Consider the following 433-nt stretch of genomic DNA (forward strand, 5'->3'; position numbering starts at 1 on the left):
CAGGCATCTGGGGTCCCCGCCGCCACGGTCAGGCCCGGCACCGTCCGGGGAGGGACAGGGAGGCACAGCCAGCGGGACCGTGGGCAATAAGGCACCAGGCAGTGGTGAGAAGGGGTCAGATTAAGGCACTGGGGTGGGGGAGACCCCCCCTGCGGGGGGGATTGGTCCCTGTTAGAGGCAGCCCCATAGGGGCAGGAGGGAGCTGGAGGTGCTTCGTCCCCATGGGGGGACACAGAGGGGATGCAGTGGGGACGCTGGGCAGCCGAGGTGGGACACGGGGGAGCCCTCAGCCCCCCTGCTGCCCACCGGGCTCCTCTTCTCTGCGCCGTGCGTCACACCGGTGCCACGTAATTGCCGGGGAAAGTGCCGAATTTCTGCGTCCTCCTCGACACACCTGGGGGGGGGGAAAAGGCAAAGCGAGGTGGGGAGGGGT

At 68.8% G+C, this 433-nt stretch overlaps 1 protein-coding gene across 1 annotated transcript in view; it reads right to left on the reverse strand.

The window, feature by feature from the left end:
• Positions 1 to 332: 332 nt before the first annotated feature.
• SORBS3 (sorbin and SH3 domain containing 3) overlaps positions 333 to 433 on the reverse strand; it is a 2,531-nt gene continuing 2,430 nt past the window's right edge. Inside the window, exon 7 of the mRNA XM_009640643.1 lies at positions 333 to 397. Coding sequence (XP_009638938.1) covers positions 333 to 397 — 65 coding nt within the window. The remainder of the gene's footprint in view (positions 398 to 433) is intronic.

Source organism: Egretta garzetta, unplaced genomic scaffold, assembly GCF_000687185.1.
Source record: "Egretta garzetta isolate BGI_Z169 unplaced genomic scaffold, ASM68718v1 scaffold366, whole genome shotgun sequence".
Taxonomy (NCBI): domain Eukaryota; kingdom Metazoa; phylum Chordata; class Aves; order Pelecaniformes; family Ardeidae; genus Egretta; species Egretta garzetta.